General features: G+C 47.5%; 2 protein-coding genes across 2 annotated transcripts in view; one reads left to right on the top strand and one right to left on the bottom strand.

The window, feature by feature from the left end:
* BRAT1 (BRCA1 associated ATM activator 1) overlaps positions 1-3,935 on the bottom strand; it is a 28,129-nt gene extending 24,194 nt beyond the window's left edge. The window contains 2 exon segments of the mRNA XM_044303753.1: positions 849-983; positions 3,889-3,935. Coding sequence (XP_044159688.1) covers positions 849-975 — 127 coding nt within the window. The 5' untranslated portion in view covers positions 976-983; positions 3,889-3,935.
* Positions 3,936-4,203: 268 nt separating this feature from the next.
* Positions 4,204-21,895, top strand: part of IQCE (IQ motif containing E) — a 31,603-nt gene continuing 13,911 nt past the window's right edge. The window contains 16 exon segments of the mRNA XM_044303839.1: positions 4,204-4,295; positions 6,715-6,804; positions 9,249-9,308; positions 9,488-9,530; positions 10,808-10,954; positions 12,030-12,161; positions 12,276-12,346; positions 12,634-12,747; positions 14,692-14,742; positions 15,050-15,120; positions 16,185-16,257; positions 16,387-16,436; positions 17,305-17,468; positions 19,744-19,799; positions 20,547-20,731; positions 20,816-20,896. Of these exon segments, the coding sequence (XP_044159774.1) occupies positions 6,751-6,804; positions 9,249-9,308; positions 9,488-9,530; positions 10,808-10,954; positions 12,030-12,161; positions 12,276-12,346; positions 12,634-12,747; positions 14,692-14,742; positions 15,050-15,120; positions 16,185-16,257; positions 16,387-16,436; positions 17,305-17,468; positions 19,744-19,799; positions 20,547-20,731; positions 20,816-20,896 (1,352 nt within the window). The 5' untranslated portion in view covers positions 4,204-4,295; positions 6,715-6,750.

Genomic DNA, 21,895 nt, shown 5'->3' on the forward strand with positions numbered 1-21,895 from the left:
CTATTAAGATGCCATTAGGGCATTGGACATGAGATAGTGATAGTTCACGGCCAGGACAGATAGCGGATGCATCGGGGGGTTCATGCTCTGGTATGTATTACACGCTCAGGCGTTAAAGGGGTATTCTCACCTGGACATTTACAGCAGATCAATAGATGAGGGTCCCACCTCTTTGTCCCACTCCAAAATCAGGAAAAAAAATCACTGCCACGTATGGAGAACACGCTGCGCATGTGCAGCATCCTCGCCGATTACTGCTATGGGAAATTTTCAGAAGTCCCACTTTAGTGAACGGAGGGGTGGCCGCACGTGCGCGGTGTCCTCTCCATTTAGCGCTATGGGGCTCCCGAAAATAGTTAATGATTTTTCGAAGTTCCACAGCAGTGAATGGAGAGGATGCCGCGCATAGGCAGCATGGGGCCCGTTCTTGAGACAGATGGAATCCATATCGGGATTCTCCGCTAACCGGAAGCCGAACTTTAGACGCCGAACTTAAAACACAAGTTCGCTCAACACTAATAGCAGGTCCTAAAGGTGGAATCCGTACCTATCCTATCTGTATGCCATACATGTCCAGATGGGACAACCCCTTTAATTTAAAGGGGCATCATGGAATACTACATTTCTCCTGCAGTGATCAGAAATTCAGCGGATCGCTTCAGTTTTTCTCTGTAAAAGGGGAACCGGACAGAATCCATGTACTTGCCGGTGTACGGGCACCGTGAGAAAGCTCTCAAACCTTTGCATCATAAAATAATTACAAGTGACGAGAACGAATGACACTGCAAGGTGACAACGCATGTCCTGAGCGCGCAGTCTGAACACAGCCATGAAGAGGTGCACGTTACCTGTCCCGAGCAGGTCCTTAAACCAGTCCAGCAGTTTCTCATAGATGGAGTCGTCTGTCATCAGCTGCCTGTTGTCCACCAGGACTCCGCAGACATGAGGCAGCAGCTGGGAGCACTCCGCGTCCATAGTCACTCCTGCAGGAGACACAACATATTCTGTTAGGTCAGCACTAGTGGCATACGGCCGCCACAACCAAATGCATATTTTGGCATGTACCGGTGTACGTCCATCAGTGTGCGGTACTCCAAAGGGAATACGATTAGCGGCTACCAGATATAGATGAGGAAACCGGTCAGTTAAAGAGTCAACCAGTCCGATTGCTATGTCTCCCATCGAGGGAACATCCAGCTCAGCCTGATAGGTGTCACCGAAAATTGTAGCAACTTTAAAGGGGTTATCCAAGCCCTATAATGACCCCCCCCCCCCCAATGCCCGGGCCAGAGATGCAGTGGCGGCCGTACGGGCATCAGGAGCGGCACGGGTGCCAGAAGCAAGGTAAGTATAACCTATATGAGGGGGCCGGGCACTGGGAGGGTCATTATAGGGGTTGAATAACCCCTTTAATATCTATAGTCAGTTTAAGGCTAGGTCTACACGACGACATTTGTCGCGCGACAATTTTTATAATGGTAGTCTATGATGTCGCACTGTGACCCGACAGGCGCAAACGACCCATTCAAGATGGATTTTTCTGTGACTGTTGCGTCGCATGTCGCAGTGCGACACCATAGACTACCATTATAAAAATTGTCGTGCGACACACGTTGCAGTGTAGTTGTGCCCTATGTGTCGCGCGACAAATGTCATTGTGTAGACCAAGCCTAAGGGAACACTCTGGGCAAAACTGACACACTGTGTAATGCCTAGGGCTTAAAGGGGATCTCCAGAATTCTTATATTGATGGCCTATCCTTAGGATCATTCATTGATATCTGATAGGTGTGCACTGCACCTTTGGGACCCGCTCCTCTGTCAAGAACAGGCCCCCGCTGTGAATGGAGACCATGTCCGGTGTCCTCTACATTCACTTAGCTATTCTCAGAACAGAGAGGACATTGTGCATGTGCGGCCAACCCTCCGTTCAACTCTGAAAATTTTAGAAGTCTCATAGCAATGGAGAGGACGCTGCCCATGTGTGGGGGTCCGACTCCCGGCGCCCCTACGATCAGCTGTTCTGTAGTACACAGCGCGGTGGACATTGTGGTTACTGCAGCGCTGCTCCCATTCACTTGAACACTACAGCCACCAGCGCCGTCCACTAAAACGTGAACTAACACTATGCTGTGTGCTCAGCTACCGCAGTGAACCAGCGGGGGTGACGGGTGTCAGACCCCCATCCATCTGATGTTGTCTAAGGAAAGGCCATCAATTTAAAAAAGCCTGGAGAATCTCTTTAAAGGGGGCGGAGCATGACACAGGTTCAATACATACCAAATAGAGAACCTCTGTGTCATGCACTGCCCCCACATTCCCTGCACAAAGCATATCACACTCCATTAAAGGGGTATTCCAGTTGTTAAAACGTATCCCCTATATCAGGCATCCTCAAACTGCGGCCCTCCAGCTGTTGTAAAACTACAACTCCCACAATGCCCTGCTGTAGGCTGATACCTGTAGGCTTGCTGGGAGTTGTAGTTTTGCAACAGTTGGAGGGCCGCAGTTTGAGTATGCCTGCCCTATACATAGGAGAGGGCATAGCTATAAGATTGGTGGTAGGGGTCCTACCACTGGGACCCCCACTGACCACAAGAATGGGGACCAAGTACCCCTCGGGGCCCCCAAAACGAACAGAGCAGCAGGTCGGACATGTGCACTGCTGCAGCATCCATCTCTGCAGGAGACAGCAGTGTACAGCGCTGTGTACAGGGGAGAACGTCTCACAACCAGAACACCCCTTTAAAGGTGTTTTCCAACTTTTTTATATTGATGACCAATCTTCTGGATAGGTCATCAGTATCTGATCGCGGGTGGCCCCCGACACCAGGGACCCCTGCCGATCAGCTGTTTGAGAAGCCACCAGTGCTTGCAGTAGCTCCGCAGTCTTCTCACAGCGTTTCCTAGGCCCTGTGATGTCACATTCATCGGTCACATGACCTAGGCGCCGATCAGCTCCATAGAAGTGAATGGAGCTGAGCTGCTATACTAAACGCAACCGCTATACAATGGACGGCGCTGTGCTCGGAGAGCGGGAGAAGGCCGCGATGCTACTAGGAGCACCACTGCCTTCTCAAACAGACGATTCAGCGGGGCCCTGGGTGTCAGACCGTCACCAATCACATACTGATGACCTTATTAGACTAAAAAAAGTCAGAAAACCCCTTTAGGGTCCATTTACACGTCCGTGGTGTATTACGGATCCGCAACACACCCTCCCGGCACCCCTATAGAAATGCCTATTCTTGTCCGCAGCTGCGGACAAGAATAGGACATGTTCTATCTTTTGCGGAGCTGCAGATCCGAAGATCAGGGCAGCGCTCCGCAAATGCGGATAGCACAATGTGTGCTGTCCGCATCCATTCCGTCCCCATAGAGAATGAACGGGTCCGCTTTTGCGGATCCATTTGCGGACGTGTGAATGGAGCCTTACCCATGTTATTGATATTTAAGGTGTACCTGACCCCCCCACTGATCCAGGTACAGGAGGAGACGGACTTATCAAACCCTTGATATGCTTTAATCTCCCATCATGCACTGCTTTCTCCTAACAGGAAACCGAGCTTAGCGTTGGATGTGAACAGAGAAGAAGAATGCATGATAGGTCCGAAGAGCATGACAAGCAAAGCATTTACAACAGTAGACGGCAGGTTATATAGACTTTCACTGCGGTATCTTATTGCTTCCCCCTATACACCGTGGCCTCATGCAGATATTAGTGCAGGGAGAGAGAGGGAAGTTGCCCATAGCAACCAATCAGATCACTGCTTTTACTCTCCACCTGCACTGGGGTGTGACTGGTTGCCATAGGCAACTGCACCCTTTACCATGGAGAGCATCAAGTGTGCGCTCTGCCCAGTGACCAGATATAATACAAAAACGCTACCAAACTATTGCAGCTGCTGCAGCATGCTGGAGCTCCGGGAAGTCGCGATGATATGACGTCACCTCAGCAGCCGCCAGGAAAGCGGCGGCCATCTTGAATTTGGGAACCAAAAGCGTCCCGTTGAAAAGGCACCATCTTTAAAAATAAAATAAAAAATGGCAATTCGAGTCCCATAGTTACAGACGTGAACCAATTCAATTAGCGAAATTACTTTTATCAATAGTTTACAAAAATGGTCCGGTGCCCAAATCAAATATGGCGCCCGAGGAGTCAGTGACGCCCTGCTAAGAGAAATGGCTCCGGGTTGTGGGGAAATGCTTTTGGCCCCTCCTTGGTTTCAGTTGCTAAGGACTCGATGAGACACCCGGAGCCAGAGCTGACCATCAGAGCCCGTTGTGGGGGAGCAGGTGAGGAGAGGCCATGAAGGGGGGCTGTGAGATGTGTAGGAATATAATGCAAGTGTCCAGCACTGCATACTGACACATTTTTTGCTGCAGACATTTCTACCTATAAACAATAACACAGGTATTACCTCTGTAACTTGAGTTGTTAAATAGCCGCTCTTGTTTCCCGAAAATGTCCCCGAACGCTTATAGAATATGGCGCAGGTGGTGAACCCTTCCGTTGAGCGTGAAGCGAATACGGCAGCGCTGGACGGTGTAAAGAACAGGCAGACACCACGTCGCGCTTTGGGTTATTTAACCTTGCCCCTGTTTTTAGCAGGTATCCAGGACAATAAACTACGTATTGACGCCATTTTAACAAAATTGACCCCCTGTTAGAGAAACCAAGGGTCTCCCCGCCCCCCGCAATTCATCCTGCTTTCCACCACTAAGTTCTGGTTCCTGCTTCTGCATGGAAGGGGGTCACGTGCACTGCTGCCGCCAATGACTGGCCTCAGCAGTAAGGTGTCCCGTCAAGTCACACGTCACTGCTTGGTCACGCCCCCCCTTGGGGACATGTGATTGCTGAGGCCAGTCAATTGATTGCAACGGTGCCCGTGACCCGTCAGTGCAGAAGCTGATAGATGGGGACCGGAAGTCCAGAGTGAAGAGAGTCATGGAGGGAGCAGGACGGGGGGATTTGGGGGGTGGGCCGTTGAGTACAGAATTTTCCACAGGTTCCGCTGGCTGGGGGTCAAATTTAAGAAAAAAGTGGACAGCCCCTTTAAGGCTAGGGCTACACGGCGACATGTTCCGCATCTGCATTGCAACAAATGTCGCGCCACATTTTTTACAATGATAGTCTACGGTGTTGCACTGCGACATACTGCGACGCGGCAGTCGCATAAACATCCATCTTGGATGGATTTTTTGCGACTGTCGTGTCGCAGTGCAACACCGTAGACTATCATTGTTAAAAATGTGGCGCGACATTTGTTGCAATGCAGATGCGGAGCATGTCGCCGTGTAGCCCCTAGCCTTAGGTATAAGATACTGGTGGGAAAACTCACAGGGAAAGCGGATGAGATTTAAAAAAAAAAAACTCTCATCCGTGCGCTGCTGAAAGTCTCCACAATAAAATCTGCACGCAACTTGACGTACGGTGCAGATTTATATCCACCGCAAGTCTTAGGCCTCTTGCACACGACCGTATGGCTTTTTCAGTATTTTGCGGTCCGCAAAATATGGATCCCCAAAAAATACGGATGACGTTCGTGTGCATTCAGTTTTTTTGGGGGGAACGGAACAGCCGGCCCCTGATAGAACAGTGCTATGCTTGTCCGGAATGCAGGACAATAATAGGACATGTTCTATCTTTGAACGGAAATACGGAAACGGAAGGCATACGGATTGCTTTCCCTTTTTTTTGCGGATCCATTGAAATGAATGGTTCCGTATACGGAACGCAAAAAACCGCAACGGAAACGGGGGGAAACAAAACGTTTGTGTGCAAGAGGCCTTACTGTATGCTGCGGATTTCTGCCACAGATATCACCCTTTGCAATGCAGACGTTGAACTCTCCAGGCGCAGCATTTCTGCAATTCATTCTGCACCAAATTCCACAGAATTCCATCCGATGTGCGGTGCGGACCCCCACAATGGCAGCTGCAGTAAAGTACAATGTAATGGGATCTGTCAGCAGTTCTGTCCCTATGACACTGGCTGACCTGTTACATGTGCGCTTGGCAGCTGATGACATCTGTGTTGGTCCCATGTCCATATGTGCCCGCATTGCTGAGAAAAATGATGTTTTATTATATGCAAATGAGCCTCTAGGAAGAACAGGGGCGTTGCCGTTACACCTACAGGCTCTGCTCTCTCTGCACCTGCCGCCCTCTGCACGTTGATTGACAGGATTAGGTGTAATAACTTTTACACTGCCTGGTCCTGTCAATCAAAGTGCAAAGGGTGCGGCAGTTGCAGAGAGAGCAGAGCCTCTAGGTGTAACGGTAACGCCCCCGTTGCTCCTAGAGGCTCATTTGCATATAGTAAAACATAATTTTTCTCAGCAATGCGGGCACATATGAACATGGGACCAACACAGATGCCTTCAGCTGCCAAGCGCACCTGTAACAGGTCAGCCAGTGTCATAGGTACAAACCTGCTGACTTTTTTAAAGGGGGTGCGCTATCAAGACAACTCCTTTTCAGTATTGAGGGGAGGGGGTCTCGCTCTGGTGGCTCCCTCCTACATTGTATGGTGCAACGTAATGTTATAGAGGAGTTGAGTCCCATCCAAGTAGGGTTTCAAATGTACACACTTTCGCCATGACAGCTCTCCGCCAATATGCTTCTCTTCCCCCGTCAGGAACCTACGGCCACAGAGGACGTGTGGACAGTGACTGTTCAGGTGACACTATCGTGACTTCTTTTTCTGTTGCAGCGCTGCGGTGTTTGGAGTAGCTGAGCGCAGGGAGTAATGTCTTGGCTGTCCAGTGAGAATGGGACTGAAGCTGAAGACCTGGACGATGTGGTCAGTGATCAGCCGCAACGTCGGACCATTTCTGCTATTCTTTAGTCCTTCTTTTCTAACGAGTATCAAAGCGAAACAGGACTTTCCAGTCTACCATAGGGGTGTGTGCACACAGAGTGTATTTTGCCGCGGTTTTGATGCAGATTCTGCTCTATGCATTGCGGAGGCTGACATCCGCAGCCTAAGGGCTCATGCACACTAACAGTATTTTGTTTCTGTGTCCGTTCCATTTTTATTTTTTTTGTGGCCCGTAGACGGAACCATTTACTTTAATAGGTCCACAAAAAAAACGGAAATGACTCCGTGTTCATGTCCGCATGGCCGTTCCGCAAAAAAACATAGAACATGTCCTATTCTTTTGCCTATGCCTATCCTTGTCTATTTTCGGACAAGGATAGGCATTGTTACAATGGTGCAATATGAATGTCACACAGACGTCATCCGTATTTTTTGCAGATCCGTGTTTTGCGGACCTCCAAATACATACGGTCGTGTGCATGAGCCCTATATTAGCATGCTTCGCATTTAAAATCTGTACCCTCGTGTGAATTTCACTCATTCGGCTCCTCTTCCAGCAATTCCTTAGTGGAGAATCCTTAGGCTAAGCGCACATCAGCGGCAAGAGCAGATTCTGGCACAAAAAAAAGGACAAAATACCACTGTGTGCCGCGGTATTTCTACAGCAGAATGGATTTAGGAAACCCAACATACCCGACTAGGCCTCATGCACACATGTGTGTCTGTAATACTGCGGTCCATGTGTCGCCTGCATGTTTTGCCCACCCATTGACTTCAGTGGGGCCGTGATCCGCATTTTGTGGACATATTCTATCTGGATATGGATGTGGAAAACACGTGGATGATCCGTGCGCTTACCGCATGCTTGTGTCCATTACACAAAAAAATTGAATATGTCCACAAAATGCGGATCACGGACCCACTGAAGTCAATAGGTGTGCAAAAAGTAGATGGTGTTCGCATTTTGTGGATGTGCAATTTGCGAACTGCCAAATACATCCGGTAGTGTGCATGAAATAACTGACAAGCGCCCTGGTTTCCAACAATTAGGGTCCATTCAGACGTCCGTAGTGTTTTGCGGTCCGCAAAACACGGACACCGCACATCCCCAGCCCTTACAAAGAAATGCCTATTCTTGTCCGTGGCTGTGGACAAGAATAGGACATGTTCTATTTTTTTGCGGGGCCACAGACCGGAAGTGCCAATGAGGACAGCGCACTGTGTGCTGTCCGCATCCGCACTTCCGGTCCGCGGTCCCATTGAAAATGAACGGGTCCGCACCGTTCCGCAAAATTGCTGAACGGATGAGTGCCATTCATGCGGACGTCTGAATGGACCCTTAAAGGGGTTATCTTACGATTGATCAGACACCATATAGTACATGAGTATCTCTTTCTAAGGGCTCGTTCACATGAAGGGGCCGTTTTCTGCGTTCCGCATATGGTCCGTATACGGAACCATTCATTTCAATGGGTCCGCAAAAGATGCGGACAGCACTCTGAGTCCTGTCCTATTCTTGTCCGTTTTGCAGACAAGAATAGGCATTTCTATAATAGGCCTCCTGTTCCATTCCGCAAATTGCAGAAGGCACACGGGCAGCATCCGTGTTTTGCAGATCCGCAAAAAACGTCACGGTCGTGTGAACGAGCCCTAACAAAGCTAGAACCAGCCCTGTACCTCACATGGATCCACGGGTCTCTCCATTCATTGCTCAAATTGCTCTGCTCATTTATGGGCAAATTCTTTTAAGCATACTTACAAATCAGCGCCGGCCGGCGGCAGATCGCGCTGTCTGACTGTTGCCAGCAAACCACTAGACAGTATAGGGACGAGCGATGGCTAAGTGATCACTGCTTCCCATGCTGTGAATGAGGTCGCTGCAAGGAGGGAGCAGGAGCGGGGATTTGGGGGGTGGGCGGTTGAGTACAGAATTTTCCACAGGTTCCGCTGGCTGGGGGTCAAATTTAAGAAAAAAGTGGACAGCCCCTTTTAGGCTAGAGCTACACGGCGACATGCTCCGCATCTGCATTGCAACAAATAACGCGTCACATTTTTTACATTGATAGTCTACGGTGTTGCACTGCGACATACTGCGACGCGACATAAACATGAATGAGAGCCAAGCTGTGCACCGGACAGCAGAGACCCGGAGCATTGACATAATTGATAACGCTCCGCGCCTCTCTCTGATCTTTTTACTACAAAATCACGGTGACAACTTTATCTCACTGTGATTTTGTAGTAATAAGGTCACAGACAGGCACGGAGCATTATCAGTAATGTTACTGCTCCGGGTCTCTGCTGTCCACAGCGCGGCTTGGATCTCGTTCACGCTGCGGATAACGCGCGCGGGATCCGCTCGTGTGAAACAGCCCTCACACATTTTATCGATGAGATTTTCTAATCCTTGTTCTTCTCTCCTGCAGTATCATGAGCTCGGAGAAGACGCCGCCTCTGCCATTACCTATGAATCGGACACAGATAAGGTAGGGAGAACATGTCGGGGACTAAAGAGAAATCCCGGTGGTTTGCACCGAGCCCGGTGACCTCAATATTCAGTTTTTACTTTTGCGCAGAATGGAAAAAAAAAGCTCATCGTCAATTATATCGTCTAATATGGGAATAAAGATCTAAAAATAATATTTTCAACTTTTTATTTCTGTAGAAAATAAAGAAGAAGAAATCCAGCAAACCTCCCCGGTCACAGAGTAAGTGTCGCTTGTACGGCCTTTCCGTAGGGTGTGCTTACAGTGTATCTTGGCCGTTTTCTAACACCGAGCCCCAACTCATCTGTATGGACATAGAACTGCACATTTTTAACCCCTTAGTGACCAGCCTGTTTTGGGCCTTCCTGACCCAAGTGTTTTTCTTTCTTTTTTCCTTCGTCGCCTTCCAAGAGCCATAACTTTTTTATTTTTCCGACTATGTAGCTGTATGACGGCTTCTTTTTTTACAGGACAAGTTATAATTTTTAATGGTGACATTTTGGCGTACGCATAACTTACTGATTAACTTTTATTAAGTTTTTCTGGGAGGGCGATGGGGGGAAAAAAACAACAATACTGCCACCAAGTTTTTATGCTCTAAATTTCACAGCGTTCATATTTTGGTATAAATTACATAATCTCTTTATTCTCTGGGTCAGTACGATTACAGCGATACCAAATACATATAGGGGGTCATTTATGATGCTGAAATATGCCTATATTATATTAGACATATTTCAGGCACAGATTGCGGCACAATGGTTAGTGACCTCCGTAAAAAGGCTATCCCGTATCCACAGGGTACGGCATCACTAGCTAACCGCTGGGACCCTCACCGATCATGAGAACGGGAGCCCCATTCCCATGTTATGATTGAGCAGCGGCTCGTGCACGCGCACCGCTTCTCTATTCATTCTCTATGGTAGCTCTGCTTGGCTCTCTCTGGTGTCCCCATAGAGAATGAATGGAGCGTCAGTGTGCGTGCACGACCTGCCGCTCCATCACAACAGGGGAACGAGACCCCAATTCTCATGATCGGTGGAGTCCCAGCAGTCGGACCCCAGTGAGTAGCTAATTATGCCCTGTCCTGTGCATAGGGGATAACTTAACCCCTTTAAATGTGTTTCCCTGGTTAAAGATGGTGATTTGCCTATTGTTAGCATAGGTCATCAATATCAGATTGGCGCAGGTTCGATACACAGCCTCCCCACACTTTAACCTGTTCGCAGCAGCCCCTGGAACTAGTTCAAGCACAGCCGTGCCGAGTTACTGCAGCTCAGCTTCCCATTAGGAAATTGCAGTAACCCAGCACAACCAGTATACAGAGGATGGAGCTGTACTTCTGGGTCCATTAAAGGTATTCGTTCTGGGGGGGTGCTGTGCGTTTGACCCCCATGATCTGAAGTTGATGACCTTTCCTGCTACACTGACTAGATCCACCACTTCTCTTTTTCTTTTATATGGTTTCAGAAGATTTCATTGCTTTCTTATTTTCACAGATTCTCCCTATCTCTCCAGTGCAAAGCTGAACCCTAGAAAAGCCCCTGTATGGCGATCTCTAAAAGGGACGGGACACATGCACACCGAGAACCCCATGATGAAAGTACCCAGGCAGCTATGGCTGGCCTCCTTGAAGCAAGGCAATGGTAACGCTCTGGCTTAGTCCTTCTGTATACCGTTTAATGGAAGCTTGTCTATCCTCCAGATAGGTCATCAATATCAGATCAGTGGGAGGGGGTCTGACTTCCAGCACCCCCCCACCGATCAGCTCTGGTGAGTGCTGGGGCCTCTTGCTAGGCCAGTGACGACATGTTCATCAGTTACATGGCCTAGGCTCAGACCCATTCAAGTGAATCGGGCTGAGCTGCAATACCAAGCATAGCCGCTATCCAGTGTACAGCGCTGTGCCCCGGCGATCTGATATTGAAGACCCATCCCAAGAGTTCACCTTGGGCGCCCCTTCCCTCAGTGCTTTGTGGCCGGGGGCAGGGAAGTACACAACCCTCGTGCTGCCTGAGGCAAAACTTGAAACGGTCCCCCCCCATGCCAATTCTCGACCTAACCCCTTCCCTCCAGCCAGAGGTGTAACTTGACCAGCATGCACTTTCTATAATACTGGTGTCTTCTTATGTACCACAAGAGTCTTTGAGCCCCTCAGGCTCCTGGGCCCGGTAGCGACTCTGCACCCCCTATAGCTATCCCCCTGCTTACCGCCACCGATCCCCTCCCCCAGTGCTGCCATTCCAACTCTTATTGGGTTCTCCCTGCTCTTTACTTTCTGGCCCTTGGCTTAAACACACAAAAATATTGCTAAAGATGTGGTGGATTGAGCTGCACAAAAACATCCTAGTTAGAGTCTAGGTATCGGACAATCCGTATGGACAGTGGCCATTTTAATTCGCAGCGCCCCAAGGTAAAACAAGCATCTACCTAAATGAAGGTATTTAAGAAATTCTTTACAAACATGGTTTTTATTTTTATTTTTTCCTGAGAATCCCTTTAAGGGGTTAAACCGTGTGTTGTAAACTCTGAAGCTCCCCCTAGTGGCGACTACAGGCAGCCATAAAATAATCATGTAACTATCCATGCAGGGGATTTTGAGCTCTACTGTAAAGAGATATTGCACAATTATTCCGCACTGATTACGGAGCACTATAAGTAATAAACCGCGTGTATGACGATTCATCACCTCGTGTCTTTCTCTTGCATTCCCTTTCTCAGGCCTCACTCAGCCTTTGAAATCTGACACGGACATTGGCCAGGCCTGGGTCAGCCCTGGCAGCAGCACTCCGGAGTATCTAAAGGAAGCTCTTGGGATGAAGAAACCCAAATATTCCCGTTCTGCTAGTAGTGGTGCGTACAATATAGACACATACCAGCAGTTAGACCCTGTGCACACTGTGCCCGAGCCCTACGTTTGGCATATGCGCCAGGAAAAGCTCATGTTAATGTTTTTGCAAACCATAGGTTACATCCCTGGAACACCAGATTTTAAAGAGAAAGAAGACATGTATGACCAGATCTTAGACCTGAAAAAGGTGCGTGCCCGTACCGTTGGATACGTTGTACTCTTGTTTTCCGTGTTGACTATAACTACTGTGGCATTGGCGAGGATTTTATCATGTAGATTTACCAAATGTTCCTATATTTTAGCTCTGTGATCGTCTCACCCACAGAGGTGTTTCCAACACTCCCCTCTCCTACAGAGACGGGAGAATCTGAAGGGGCTCTCATATCCATCATTGTCACTGATACATGTTTTAATGTATTCCGGGAATGATATTCATTTTCTGTTGGTTGATTTTTTTTTTTTTTTTTTCTTCAGACGTTACAGGCACAGAAATCAGAAGCAGATATAATGAAGACAAAGCTCCGGAGATTAGAGGAAGAAAACAGCAGGAAAGATCGTCAGATCGAACAATTGCTGGATCCCTCGAGGGTGAGTTCTATTTAGAGCTAAGAGGCCTTACCCATGATCCTTCACTGCGGCAGTCTCCTAGTGTTGCGAAATCTGCAACGTCTGGCGTGCGGCTGCAAGGGCATGCTGGGAGTTGTAGCTTTGTAAAGGATCCATCGTTTCAGAATGGAGACCGCAGCTTTTACTGTGGCTGAACCATTCATTTGCGGTTTGCTTTTCCTGGGCTGTATAGGGAAAATCTGTAGTTGCTTAAACGGGTTTCCCACCTTTGGGGGGAGATTTGGAATCCCCCCACCCCTCCAAGGTTTACCTGCAAAAGGAAGCATACTTACCTGCTACTTGGGGCTAGGTCCCAGGTCCTTCCTTCCTCAAGTGCCTCGCTCAGGACCCTCACTGTCAACATTTGCCAATCACTGGCCGCAGCAGTGACCTGCTTCCCTTGCATCATATCGATTGGTCTTGTGATGCAATCGGAGCAGGCGCACCGATGCAAACCTTTTGACAGCGGGGATCTGAGCGAGGCAGGGAAGTGAAGGAGCAATGTAGAGGAATCCGCAGCACTCTTCCAATTCAATGAGTGGTGTTTTATTTAGTAGTTAGGCAGCATACATAGCGATGTTTCGACCCTCAGGTCTTTATCTGAAACGTCGCTATGTATGCTGCTTAACTACTAAATAAAAAACCACTGATGGAATCGGAAGAGTGCTGCGGATTTCATTACATTGCTGTTTCCACTGGGATCCTGAGCCAGGACCCCTACCGCGTGCAGCTCATTGCCCTGGATGCATAACCGGTGACTTGAACTTTGAATATGGATTTATCCCATCATAGGACTTGGACTGCTGCTTTTCTCTTTTTTTTTATATTTTTTTTGCATCTGGGAAGTGAAGGAGCCAGGACCCGACAGGGAGCAGGCAGGGCCGGCGCCACCCATAAGCAAGGTACGCCACCGTGTAGAGCGCACTCTTGCTGGAGGCGCCGGCCCCCGGCGCTGCCTCCCAACTAATTTATTCACTACACTTGCCTCTGTGTAATCTCGCATAAGCGCCTGTGGGAGATTACACAGAGGCAAGTGAAGTGAATAAATTAGCTAGGAGGCGGCGCTGGGCGGGAAGGGGATCTGTGGATGACATTTATGGGGATCTGTGGTGGATGACATTTATGGGGATCTGTGGTGGATGACACTTGTGGGGGATCTGTGGATGACACTTGTGGGGGATCTGTGGATGACACTTGTGGGGGATCTGTGGATGACATGGTATGTAGCTGGAGGGAGAAAACGTGGCCTTACCACAATGAAGGGTACAGTCTGTATAAATAGGTGGGCGACAAAAAAGGAGCGGGTCAAAGGGCATGGTCAATAGGCGGAGTCAAGGGGGGCAGCAAAATTTAGCTTTTGCCTAGGGTGGCAAAAATCCTTGCGCCAGTCCTGGGAGCAGGTAAGTATGCTTTCTTTTGCAGGTCTGTGCAGGAGAATGAGGGATTTCCAAAGGTCCCCTAAAGGTGGCCAACCCTTTTTAAAGGTGTTGGCTTAGGAACAATATTTATCATTTATCCTCCGGGTAAATGTATAGTCACTGTGGTCCCGAATTTCCCTGTGTGAATGAAGTGGTCGCATGCGTGACCACCACTTCATTCACCTCTATGGAACTACAGAGTACAGCGTTTAACTGCCGTCTCATAGAAGTAAATGGAGCAGTGGTGACACATGCACACTACCGTCCCATTCACACAGGGAACTCTGCGGGGGTCCCTAAGTTAAGCTGTTCATTAGAAGAACATGGCTGCTGTCTTCCAGAAACAGGACGACTGTTGTCCAGGATCTGCATCGGATACTGCAGCTGAACTGAATGCGTCGGTGCCGCAGAGAGCCGGGCGGGTGGGGGGTTTGAATATGTTACCTGCAATTACTCTGCTGCTTGATTTCGTATGAATAATAATCACTTTGTTTCATGATAACTACAGGGCTCAGAGTTTGCGAGGAGTTTGGTGGACAAGAAAAATGACAGCAGTTTGGTAAGTTAATATGGTATATTTGATATAAGTGCCGGGCTAGGGGGCTATGGCACCAGATCATGGTGGCCTCAGGCGCCTGATGTTCTAGTGTGGAGATTGCTTGACGCCGCGCATGATGCATTTTTTTGTGTGATTTTTTTTCCTTTGCACTCATAATGCAGCTCTGTGGAAAGGAATGGTATAACGATAGACAGAAGAACAGCGCACTATGAATTTACAGTGTATAACTATATGTGCATAAGTAGCTATAATCCATATTTCCCCTAAATATGAGCAAACTGTACATGAGGTGTTCTCTTCATTGCAGATAGTGAATAATCTCAAACAGAAGATTCTGAAGTTGGAAAAACAGTGTAAGGAGAAAGATAACGCCTTAAGGTATGACACACATGAAAACCGGTGTATTATTTCCTGCCAGGATGAAAAAAACAAATCAATACCAATCATCCTCGACCTATGGCTGCCAAACTGAGCACACTGGGAGTTGTTGTTTTGCAACCACTAGAGAGTCACGCATTCTAGATGACCAGCATTTGATTGGTTGCAAATGTCTCCTACATACATCTCTGGCCTAATCTCCCGAAACCCCCAACACATGGGGAGTCATTTTCTAACAGATATACAACACTTTTTGGCATATATCTGTCGCATATGGCGGCGCTAAGTGTGACAGCAGGGGGTGCTGTTGCACCTCACCGCTTGCGCGCGAAGGTAGTCACCAAATTAGAGTAGGTCGAAAGAGGCAGCCTTGACATGAAGTGTGGGCTTATGCATTTTGATCAAAACATATACAAGGATAGGTCATAAGATTCAAAATCTTGGAAAACCCCTTAGATGAGAGTCCTTACACAGGGTACGGACTGTCCTTAAACAGACCCGCCCACTGTATGGAGACTTATAGAAAAGCAACATGCAAACAGGTGTCTCCTAAGAAAAGGGAACCATCTCGCTAGCACCACCTTGTGGAAGTGACTCCCAAGGTGGCGCTAGCGAGAGTTTTCATGGGAGAAACTTTTTTGCAGATGAAAAACGTATACAAATTGCCTTGTATACAAATAGTGCACTGCATGTGGACGTGCGATCCATGTTTTTCATCTTTGTGGTACCATCCTTAGGTTAGGTCAAAATTAGTAAATCGCGGGGGCCCGACTGCTGTAACCCTGTACGGCAAGTAGACGAGTACACAGCTGAAGGGTGCGTGTGCCGGCTATGAGATCCTCACCGTTCTAATATCGATGACCTGTCCATCAATATCCACAACCCCCTAAAAACCCATTAAGCTCCTATTCATTGCTGTTTTTGTCTCACATCATGTACTTGAACCCTTTTTCGTATGTACAGCGACCACGAATGAATGGCACTTTATAACAGATGATCATAAGCTGCCCTGTTGTGTAACGACGCGCCGTCACGCAGTGTGTACGCCTTTTATGTTTCTATAGCAAGCTCCAGACCGAGGTAAAGACAACCAGCCTGGAAGAGATGAGGATAGCTATGGAAACCTATTATGAAGAGGTGAGTCGTGATGATGGACAGCAGTGCCGGACATTGCCGCCACCAACCAAAAACCTCTCCAAGATTGCTGCTTAGGGGAAAAGTTCTTGTCTTGACAATTAATTGGGGTTTACATTATTTTCTGAACAGATTCAGAGGCTTCAGATGTTGTTGGCGAAAGCAGAGGCTGCACAGCAAAGGTCAGTAGAAGGACCGATGGCTGAAAACCCAGGTCTTCAGAAAAGCCCACCACCTACATGGCACCGGAAGTATCTCAACTCGGGGACAACTGTGGACTCCTCACCTTTTATACCACTCACAAACCAAAAAACTGCTCACATTTTGTTAAAGGGGTGTTCCCATCTGAACATTATGGTATGTCATAAATGTGCAATAGGTGCTTGTCCCACCACAGGGACCCACTCCTGTATCCAACAGACGAGGATGGAGAGGTGGCCAAGCATATTTGGCTTTCCCCGTTCGCTTCTATGTGACTTCCAAAAATAGCAGAATAAGTGAACTCTGCTATTTTCAGAAGTCCCATAAAAGTGAATGGAGAGAGCTATGCATGCGTAGCCACCTCTCCAGTCCATTCTCAAGATGGTCCCAGAGGTGGAAACCATTCCTATTGGACATTTATGGCACATCCCGTGGTCCAGATGGGAATAACCCTTTAAGAGCCCTACAATGGATATGTAAGGAAGATCTCTTGAATTATACCTCCAACTAAAGGTTGTGACCAGTCACACCGTCTAGTCCTACAATGAGATATATTATGAGATGGCGCAGTCTACTACATTATTTCATACCGCATACATTTTTTTTTTTTGTTTTATCAGCCCAAAAGGAGCCCCGCGGACTTGCTTGACATATATGGCAGGAGCTTTCCCCATCCTATACGCCAAACGTAGCCTCTTAGCATGATGTGAACAGACTCTTGCACCCCCTTGGTATAGAGATCTCCTGACATATCATAGAGAAATTACCAGGGGATTCTAGCACTGCAATCCCAACCAAATGCTGAAATTGGGTCATTTATAAAAAAAAAAAATGGTTTGATTTTGTTAGGTCTCCTCCAGAAAGTAAGGATTCCCTCAGAAGACAGAAAGCACTGAACGCAGCTGTACTGAAACTCTCCAAACACATCAAGGAGTTACAGGAGGAGAACAAGAGTCTAAAAGCTGATCTGGACAGAGCTATGGCGCAGTCGCCTACGTCTACTAGATCGAAAGGTAAATACACTATGTATTCATTATTAGCTTCAGGCCTTAAAGGGGTTAGCCCATCTCACACATTGGTGGCATATCGCTGGGGCAGTCAGATAGGTGCGAGTTCCTCAATGGTTAACTGATTGCAGGTCATTAGACTGTCAGACCCCAACAAGGTGCTGGACAGTCTTCATTCCTAAAGCAGGGTATCTGTAGAATGGGGCCCACAGAAAGAGAGGACGCCACACATACACGGCGTGCTCTCTATTCACTTCTATGGAAGTCCTGAAAAAAGAGGCGAGCGAGTGCACTCGGCTATTTCCAGAGCTCCCATAGAAGTGAATGGAGAGCACAGCGTGCAAGCGAGACCACCTCTCCATTCACCAATATGGGAGCCAGCGCTCCGCTATTTTTGGAACTCCCATAAAAGTGAATGGAGGATGGGCCACCCTTGCGCTTCAGGTCCCTTATTCACTTTGGGGGCCCCGTTCTACACATAGGTGCAGGTCCACGCCTCTGGGACCAGCATCTATCTGACATTGGTGGCATATCCTAGGAATATGCCACCAATGTGTGAGATGGGCCTAACCGCGTTAAAAACAGGTCAGTGAATCACATAAGCAGCCGGAAAAAACGGCAGCATGCAATACTTTGGTAAATTTTCTGGACCAAACACGCCCATTAAAGTCCATGGGGCCATGAAAACCGCCGACAGCACAGGATGCCGTCCATGTTTGGTCTGTTTTTCATGGACCATTAGTAGGAGATGCTCTGCATTCCTTTTCAGCCTGGTAGTGCACTGTGAATAGCAGAAGGCACACAGAGGGCAAAAAAGGACACGTGGAAGAAACGCAACACAGACAGGAAAATGTGCACGTGGAAGAAAGATAAACGCAACACAGACAGCGTTGTGGATGAGAAATGGAATATTTTTTCATGGACTGAATACTGACCTGTACGTGTAATTAAGGCCTTAGGGTGATTTCACACATGGAAAATGTGCACCTGTGGATGAAACGAGTGCATGTTTTGCTGCAGATTCACCTCCAAGTTGTGGCGAGATACGTTTTAAACACCTTTTGTGTCATCTGGACTAAACTTTAATGTAACATTTCTCATGTTTAATTAATCACAAGCAATTTACATTTGTAGCTTTAGGCCTCTCGCACACGGATCCGCAAAACACGGATGTCGTCCATGTGCGTTCCGCAATTTGTGGAACGGCGCGGACAGCCATTAATATAACTGCCTATTCTTGTCCGCAAAACGCGGACAAGAATAGGACAGGTTATATTTTTTGGGCGGAACGGAAAAACGAATGCGGACATTGTCCGCATCTTTTGCGGCCCCATTAAAGTGAATGGGTTCGCATCCAAGCCGCCAAAACTGCAGCTCGGATGCGGACCAAAACAACATTTATGTGCATGAGGCCATGATGGAATGATTATTGTGTGTAGCTTTGCAGACTGTAGTTTTCAGTTTCTCCACAAGGGGGCACTGTGACACAATTCCAGTGTATAAAAGACAGTATGAAGACTTTCATAAAACCATTGGTGCTGCATTGTAGTTTATTATGCAAAAGAATGGCAGCATAAGGCTACTTTCACACTTGCGGCAGTGTGATCCAGCGGGCAGTTACGTCATCAGGACTGCCTGCCGGATCCGCCGATTTGGATGTGACTGAAAGCATTTGTGAGACTGATCCGGATGCGGATCCGTCTCACAAATGCATTGCAAGAATGGATCTGTCTCTCCGCTTGTCATGCGGACAGACGGATCCGTCTTGTATTTTTTTTTTTCACATTTTTACCGGTCTGCGCATGCCGGAAGGACGGATCCGGCATTCCGGCAAGTTTTTTTTCGCCGGAGATAAAACCGTAGCATGCTACGGTTTTCTCTTTTGCCTGATCAGTCAAAAAGACTGAACTGAAGACATCCTGATGCATCCTGAACGGATTGCTCTCCATTCAGAATGCATGGGGATAAAACTGATCAGTTCTTTTCCGGTATAGAGCCCCTAGGACGGAACTCAGCACCGGAAAATAAAAACGCAAGTGTGAAAGTCCCCTGAGTAAGAACAATGCTAAAAGAAAAGGACTGGGAGCATTACAGAACCCTAGTCCATAACAGAGTCGGCCACTACAGACATACATTTATTAGATTTCCTCGCCTTTCAATCATTTATGTCCATTTTTATTTTCGAACTGTCATCTGTGAAAGCTTGAGGGTAGAAACGCCAATGTTTTATAGTGGTTTACGAGATTTTGTGCTTACATTTTACTGTTTTTTTTAAATCTAGGATACAGTGAATGGAGCAAGCAGAGACTAGTCAGGAAGATTTCAGAACTGGAAAAGGTGAGAGGGGAAGGTAGCAGCATATGTTCTCCACTAGATTCATTGATAATGCCGCCATTAACATTACATGCCTAATCAGTGGATTAGATGGTGATACACTGTCTTTATTCACTCTCTTACTGTTCTGCCCTTCATCAGATGCATCGTGTCTTTGGTCATAATACCCCTTAAAGGGCATCTGTCAGCAGATTGGTGCCTATGACCTGTTACATGTGCACTTGGCAGCTGAAGGCATCTGTGTTGGTCCCATGTTCATATGTGCCCGCATTGCTGAGAAAAATTGTTTTAATATATGCAAATGAGCCTCTAGGAGCAACGGGGGCGTTGCCATTACACCTAGAGGCTCTGCTCTCTGCAACTGCTGCGCCCTCTGCACTTTGAAGACGGCATCACACATGGCCCCATTAATAGTGCGGCAGTTGCAGAGAGAGCAGAGCCTCTAGGTGTAATGGTAACGCCCCCGTTGCTCCTAGATGCTCATTTGCATATAATAAAACATTTTTCTCAGCAATGCGGGCACATATGAACATGGGACCAACACAGATGCCTTCAGCTGCCAAGTGCACATGTAACAGGTCAGCCAGTGTCATAGGTACAAAACTGCTGACAGATGCCCTTTAAAGGGTTATTCCCAGCCCATAAAATGATGCCACATTGCTAGGACTGTCCATCACTTTGTGATTGTGGAGGTCCGACCGCCACCATTTAAAAAAGTAAAATAAAAAGCTTTATTCTGCACATTTCTAGAAACTGGAAAGTACGCAGAAGTCACCTACAGAGCAGGGCAAGTCGGGAACCTCTACCTCTGGTCAGGGAGATGGACCACCAGTCCAGAAACCTGACCCTCAAGAAGAATGTGAAAGACTGAGGAACCTAGTCAAGAAGATAAAAGAAGATCGGGCAGATTTACAGGATCGTCTCGGCGCAAAGGAGTAAGCAGATGGTCCCTGTACGAGATGAGATCTTAGCACTGGAGATGTATCGCTTTATGTTTTCTGTGATGCCATTCTCTACAGAGCCGAATATAAAAGACTGGTGCAAGAAAAGTCAGAACTGGAGAAGCAGCTGCAAAAGCTGAAGGATAGAAAAGACGAGAGGTGAATTCTTATGTCAAATGCATTGATTTATTACTTAGTGACTGTAGGAAATGCAGAAATGTCCACCTTACGGCTGGTAATTGATATATCTGATGAACACATTATGGGTAGGGATGAGCAAACTTCATGTTTTAAAGTTCGGCGTTCGGGTTTAGCCTGAATTCTATTATGGATTCCGTTACCATGGAACATAACGGAATTCTGACTGAATGCACAACGGAAGCCTTTAAGGCTACTTTCACACTGGCGTTTCTGGGTCCGTTTGTGAGATCCGTTCAGGGCTCTCACAAGCGGCCCAAAACGGATCAGTTTTGCCCTAATGCATTTTGAATGGATAAGGATCCGCTCAGAATGCATCAGTTTGCCTCCGTTCTGTCTCCATTCTGCTTTGGAGGCGGACACCAAAATGCTGCTTGCAGCGTTTTGGTGTCCGTCTGACAAAACTGAACCAAACGGATCCGTCCTGGCACACAATGTAAGTCAATGGGGACGGATCCGTTTTCACTGACACAATCTGGCACAATAGAAAATGGATCTGTCCTCTATTGACTTTCAATGGTGTTAAAGACAGATCCGTCTTGGCTATGTTACAGATAATACAAACGGATCCGTTCTGAACGGATGCAGACGTTTGTATTATCTGAACTGATCCGTCTGTGCAGATCCATGACGTATCCGCACCAAACGCGAGTGTGAAAGTAGCCTATTAGGGCATTCCTTTTGCATTCCGTCATAATACAAGTCTATGGGCAGCATTACAGATCCGTCCGGTTTCTGCTATGCAGGAGTCCTGCATAAAACCAAGTTTCATGACATATAACAGCCTGACAGAGGCCAAAGGGACATTCTTTAGGCTTCCGCAGGGTGCATAGGTGCCTATGGATACTTTTGATGTACAGGTCCTTCTAAAAAAATTAGCATATTGTGATAAAGTTCATTATTTTCTGTAATGTACTGATAAACATTAGACTTTCATATATTTTAGATTCATTACACACC

Source organism: Bufo gargarizans, chromosome 8, assembly GCF_014858855.1.
Source record: "Bufo gargarizans isolate SCDJY-AF-19 chromosome 8, ASM1485885v1, whole genome shotgun sequence".
NCBI lineage: Eukaryota > Metazoa > Chordata > Amphibia > Anura > Bufonidae > Bufo > Bufo gargarizans.